The 6,737-nt window shown below is 34.2% G+C and overlaps 1 protein-coding gene across 1 annotated transcript; it reads right to left on the bottom strand.

Annotated features, from left to right (window-relative positions):
* Window positions 1-412: 412 nt before the first annotated feature.
* Window positions 413-6,527, bottom strand: LOC134262337 (uncharacterized; the record flags this gene model as incomplete). The annotated part of the gene is made up of 4 exons (XM_062744717.1): window positions 6,167-6,527; window positions 3,761-3,898; window positions 1,226-1,346; window positions 413-631 (listed from the first exon to the last, which is right to left on the bottom strand). Coding segments are annotated over exons 1-4 (834 nt in total), but the record flags the coding sequence as incomplete, so codon positions are not given.
* Between the last annotated feature and the right edge of the window lie 210 nt (window positions 6,528-6,737).

Here is a 6,737-nt window from a genome sequence, read left to right as displayed (position 1 = left end):
TATTTGATCAGTGCCTATATTTAAAAATTGCCCACCCCCCAACACAATCATATATTTACCAAACAGAAATGAAATGAAATATTTGTCGCTTAATATTTATTTAAAACACTGGACCAAAAAAAATCAAACTGTACCAAAATTGAAATTATTTGTCTTCTGGGTTAGTCAGTAACACTATGCCTTTTAGCGTAGAGCTCAGAGGTGGATTGAAAATGAATTTTCGATCTGCAATTTCAATCCGATGTTTTCCCCACGTCCGCGTCGAATTGTACCCGCCCATTTTATTGTCTATCACTGAATGTTTTGATTGTAACAGATAGAAATGTTATAAGCTGTATATTTCCAATTTTGAAAGTTAATGTTCCGCGGTCTTAATGGATCAGATTAAATGTTACTGAAAGTTTTCACTTACTTTTGTCTTCTGAATGACCATTCCAAGAACGCCTTGACAGATGACCGAATTTTCCAAATAGGCCAGCAGATCTCCAACATAACAGGCATTAGATGATGGCCCATGGGCTGAGCCTGTACTGGAACTTGCCTCCTCATTGACAGTTTCTAATGTTGGTGATGTGGTGCGTAATTTTTTCCTTACTGGTGAAAAATCTGTGTCTTCTTCAGGTCCAATAAACTTGAATAAAAATAAGAAGAAAATTTCCTTTTTTATCATGTTTCATTAAAGTGTATACAAACAGAAAATGTTTTAATAAGATTAGTTTTTTTTGTTAAGATTTAAAAAAATAAATGAAAAAATAAGTGTTTCATTTATTCTCTGAAAACATACTTATTTTACTAATTTCATCAAACTACTATTAGTTAACTAATCAGAACAATGATGTCAATTAGATCATTGCAAAAAGTTAAGTATATAGCCTCCAGGAAATTAACAAAACAAGAGGCCCAAGGAAATTAATGTTCACCTGAGTATATTATATTTTTCAACCCTAAAATTGGCAAAGTGGATCCATAGGAAAACAAACATAAAAAATTGAAAAGTGCTATAGGATGTTGACAATGTTGATGATGTTGATGATGATGTTGAAGATGAGGTTGATGATGATGATGACGACAGGTATTGGATAAATTGATCAGAAAATATTTCCTTTGACATTCGCCTTTAGCTCAAATGAGCTAAAATCTCCTGCTCTATCATAATTAATCTATTACAGTGAATAGATCATGATATTCATATATATGAATATATGACTTAATTTTTCAACCTTACCTTGCAAACGCTTAGTATTTTACTTGGATCATCACATTTCGTGCAAAGAAAATCAGCTCTAGAGGATATTATTTCTTGTCCAAAAATTGTGGCATGGCCCTTTGGTATATTTGAATACGCCCTACAATACAAATTTTTATTTACAATATTTAAGACAAAAAAAACTGTGTCCCATAAGCATTACCCAAGCAAAAAAAAAATAGACGTGGGAATCAATTGGGAACAATCCATGGTTTACAATTCATAATTAGCATACACATCATTTTGCAATAAATAAATAAATTTTAAAATAAAAAATACTTATTACTAATCCTTTAAAGTACACGTTACAACCTGTATGAATTTTAAAGGCAGATTCCGCCTGGAATATTGGTGGAATTGAGCAGGAATTGGCAAATTCCAAGCGTACTTGAGGCGAAGACGGAATTTTCGAAAAGTTACGCCTTAGTAAAAGAGACGTCTTACAGGCATCATTTCTACTTTCCGGGCGTCTATTTGCAAGTTCAGATTTTACAGGTGTTAAATGGCAGGAAAATAGAATAAATAAGATGTGTTTGTGAAACACTGTGCCCCCGGCGGCAACAAAGTTCGAAAATGCTAATCTTAGCATAAAGGTTACAGTCAAGGTCACAAGGTCATTGACCTTGGTGTCGTTTGAAAGCACTTAATTAATGAAATAGGCATACCAAATATAAAGTCTCTATCTCCTATGGTTCAAAAGTTATACCGAAAGTTCAAAAAATCTATTTTTAGCATATAGGTCACAGTCAAGGTCAAAAGGTCATTGTCCTTGGTATCCGTTGAAAGTGCTTATTTAGTGGAGTATGCATTTTAAATATGAAGTCTCTATCTCGATCTGTTCAAAAGTTATGGCGAAGGTTAAAGTTGATAACAAATAGAATAAAAGTAGGTCAAACTCCAAGGTCAAGGTCAAGAGGTCAAATTTGGTGGTACCCAAAGAAAGGTCATGTCACAAGTAACACACTGATGAATTATGAAAGCCATAGCCCCAACCACTCAATAGTTATGGGCTAGGTTAAAGTTGTGGGACAAACAAACAAACAAACAAACAAACAAACAGACAGACAGGACAAAAACAATATACCCCCGTTCTTTCGATCCGGGGGCATAAAAATTAAGCCTACAACTTGCAGGAGAAGTAAAAGCCTCTGATTGGTCAATTTAACTATCAATAATAGGTCATTTCAGATACAACTGGATCATGAAGGAGGGAGATTAGTGTGAGTAAAACAGGAAATGTTAAGGCTTTTACACTTATTCTGGATGACACAGTATCTGCTTGTAGGTGTTATCATTAATATCTGGTACCTATTTGAGTAAATTTGATTAGGATAATCATGATAATGTACAATGATGTAGTTATAACTTGTTGACCCTAAAATTACTTTAGATATTTGAGTTTCCTTGCACACATTCTGAGAAATAACGTCTGATAAAGGCTGCAGTGAGTCTCGAACTGTGAACTACTAAGCATGCTAAGTAAATAAAGAACTGTATTGAGTAACTAAAAATTGTTCCATTATGATTACTGAAATGATAAAATGTTACTACCGCTATTGTAAAAAATTGAATTCTAAATAAACACTTAATCATGAAGGTGTTTTAGTGTCCCTTACACAAAATTTATGTTATATATCTATACTATGTTAATGACCTGTCATTATGTTTTCTTACAATTCAAAAAGCTAAATTTTTAGCTTTAACATTGTAAATCATAATCTAAATTTTTTTCTTTGTTAACATGGTAAATATATAGGTTTTTTGGTCACATAAGGACATTCCAGGCGTAATTCTATTCCAGGCGTCATTTTAGTTTCTAGGCACAATTTTTTTTCTGGTCATCATTTATTTTTCCTGGATTGGCTCATTTGCAATTTTCGCCTCAAATTCCTACCCATTTCCTCTTGGTTTCCGCTTGGTTTAAACCTGGAACCTGTGTATCACCATATATATACACAACTGGTCATTGGTGAAATGCCACAGAAGTCTCTGTTACCTAAACCTTGCAAGGCCCTAAAAGTCATGATATAGAGAGACAAACTGAAGCCTGGAATTCCCTCTTCAAGTACGCCTCAATTCCCCCTATATTCCGGGCAGAACATCTTGTACAGGGATGGAAAATAAATGAAAATTAACAGATTTAAAAGTTTTAGGAAAAAATACATTCGTATACACCTTTCTGAAATCATTACATATTCTTATGCTCATTCGGTTCAATATTGAATATTGCTGAGTTTTCTTAGTGCATTATATTCTACCACTCTAACAGCCAAAGACTATTTTACCATGTACGTATTTTGTCTCTTCAAAACTCTAACAATTTTAGTGGAATTGTCATGCAATAATATTGGACAGATTTGTTTATTTATCTGCATTTTATACAATTTAAAACTAAACAAACCTTGAATATGGCTGCATAGAAAGCATAAAATTTAGAAAACATGGGTTGAATATGCACAACAAAGTCATCAAAAATTTGACAAGCTTTCATCAGCTTCCTGTATGTATACTTACTTGACTTTAAATTCAAACAAATTCAGAATTTTTTCAAAGAGAACTTGATAAGCAACTTCATGTGGCAACTGTCTTTGATGTATTTGCTGCATGGTATCAAACAGAAAATATGCAAACTCTTCATAGTTTCTACTGAACCTAAAATATAAAAACAAATTGAGTGGGATAAGTGTCAATTTAGTTGAACTTTTTTCATTGCAAATTACTGATTGTTAATGATTTCCAATTCTTTACTTTTTATCAACATTCTAATAAATAACCCGATACTTAGGGTAAACTGTAGATTTCTTATTTTTGCGAGAACTTATTATTGTGATACGGCTCTTTTACTTCAACTTCATGATGCTCCGTGCACTCACTATTATTGAAAGGGAAGATGTGACACTCGCTAAGCAAGCTCAATAGACTATCATGTAAGAATAGAGGAAATTGGATTAAATCTGTACATACATCAAGCATATTTTTCTGTTGAAACCGTCCCAGATTTCCTTTGCTACCCAATAACCTTTGCACGAATAAATAAATAGATAATAATGTAAGGCATCAAAGGCCTTCAGTGTGCATAACTCTTTGAAGAAACAAAAATTAACTCTGCTTGTCTTTCAACAAAAATATTGCACAAGGTCTATGGTTTCAACTTCGCACTCGGCTGTTTCCGTAAACCCTGACAAGCTCTCATATAACGTCACAGTCAAGATGCCTTGTGCTTCTCGGTTCTACAAAACAGAGTACGCTAACACCATAGAGTACTTTAGAGTACGCTGGTAATATTTTATAATTTTAGGCAATTACACTATGTTTTCTTCTTTAGTTTAACATATTGAATATATATTTAAAATAAAATTTGTATGTTTTCTTTATTTCAGGAGTTATTTTAATTATTTATTTCAGGTTTCGGTTTATAGTTTGATCCCGATCTAATTTCACTTAAACTTGTTGAAATGTTTCATTGTGAGTGTGTAAAATATTTACACTGATGCAATTAATCTAATATTTGATAAAATTTAGATGTAAGTCTTTAGTAAGTAAGTATGAAACAAAATAGTAATCGAGATTGGGGTATTAGTAATCTTTAATGTGCTGGATTATGCAGGTTATTTTCTAGTCAAAATATCGCTAAAAAAAATATTTGAAACAAATATTGCAACATAAGTTTATAATAGTTTTTTTAATTATGTTGTACAAATGAAAAAAAACAATTTATTACATTAAATAGCATAATTTTTCTAGCGTACTCTAAAGTACTCTAGCGTACTCTGTTTAGTAGTACTCTGTGCGACTTGACGTTTGAAGTGGCGGATATGAGAATCACCGTTTCAGATGTATTTCTGAAGGTATTCTGTAAAACTTAGCTGCAGATCTGTAGCATTATGATTTTATATACCGGTATTTGTCTTTGACCATAACGCTACAGATCTGGTAGTGCAAAAAAAGTGCAATTTACGGCGCAAAAGTTTTTGCGCTGTTTTGGGGAGAATTTCTCCACTTTCCAGCATCCAATAATCAACTACCTTTCAACTCCTAATTCTAGACACATAATTTAACTAATCATCCATCTCTTAGCCCTTTATATTCGTCTATACAAATGATAAACTCGCTTGATTAAAATTATTTGTTAGATAATAGCGAGCGCAGCTTCGCGCCGCTCGCGTAGCGAGCTCAATACACTAACGTGTACGAACGGAGGAAATTCGGGTTGAAATCTGCACATTGTTCCAAGAAATTTTTATAACTCCACGTGAAAACATTCTTCAATCCCAGTGATCCTTTGTGCATAGCAACCTGGTGGCTGAAACATAGCAACAACTTACTTGAAAAAAAATTACAAACAACGTTTTTATGCAATATCCTTGCCACAAAACTGTCGGTTGCGTTCTAAGTCTACATGACTTTTTATTTGACGTCATACTTTCATCACTTAAAGGCTCGGGTATTTCCGATTTTGTCGGAAACTTCCGAAAAGTTCGGAATCTCGATCCCGATTCCTTGGAAATAAAAAAAACAGTGCAAAGGTTAACTGCGCTCGCCCCAACGGTCGCACCGTAGAACATATTATCTAACAAATAATTCTAATAACTGAAAATTCACTTCAAGCAAGTTTATTGCCTGTAGAGACAACTGTAAATGGTTGGGAAGAGAATAAACTATATATATTGGCTACAAAATGTGTGTAGAAATAGGAGTTGAAAGGTAGTTGATTGACCAATGCTAGAAAGTGGAGAAATTCTCTCCCAAAGAGTGCAAAAAATATTGCGCCATAAATTGCACCTTTTTAGCACTACGTACGGGATCTGTAGCATTATGGTCAAAGACAAATGTATATAAAACCATAAGGCTTAAGATCTGCAGCTATGTAAAACTGTGCTTGCCCAATGGTAAACACCGTAAAATGTATTATCAACTTACAACTTGAACTCTTTGACTGTAATTGTTGGAAACCACTCCTTTACCCACTGTTTGTAACATTTGGTTTCTTCATACGGTATCTCCTCCAATGAATAGCAATCAGCACGAGGCATGAAACTGCACATTTTAGCAAGTTCATCAATTCTAGTTAATTCAGCGGATGACATTTGACATAATGACCACTCTGTGCGTACCAGTTCAAATGGGTTTGTCAATACCTTTCTAATGCCCAGTTTATCTACAAAATCACTAGTCCAAGAACTCGTGTTACATGGAAAGGCATTTTCGTCGGAGCATCCATCGTCTCCATTCGAACTTGAATGAGAACAATATCTACTTGCTGGATAGTCATTCATTAAATCTTCCCTCTGCATTTTTTAAGCGCTGAGCGCGCATGCGCTAGCGATTCCTCGGAGGGGTAGACAGACTGCTCGGCCCACCGACACCTCGGCCCGTGTCGGTTGACACCTCGGCCCTAACAGGTCGGCTCAAAAATAAATCATTGACACCTCGGCCCATACCGAAGACAGCTCGGCACAAGGAATAAGATTAATTTTTTTTGTTTGTTTAA

Source organism: Saccostrea cucullata, unplaced genomic scaffold (genome assembly GCF_032062105.1).
Source record: "Saccostrea cucullata isolate Sc308-1 unplaced genomic scaffold, CSIRO_AGI_Scuc_v1 ctg15576, whole genome shotgun sequence".
NCBI lineage: Eukaryota > Metazoa > Mollusca > Bivalvia > Ostreida > Ostreidae > Saccostrea > Saccostrea cuccullata.
The sequence above is the reverse complement of the archived record's forward strand: the minus strand, read 5'-3'. Positions and strand labels throughout refer to the sequence as shown.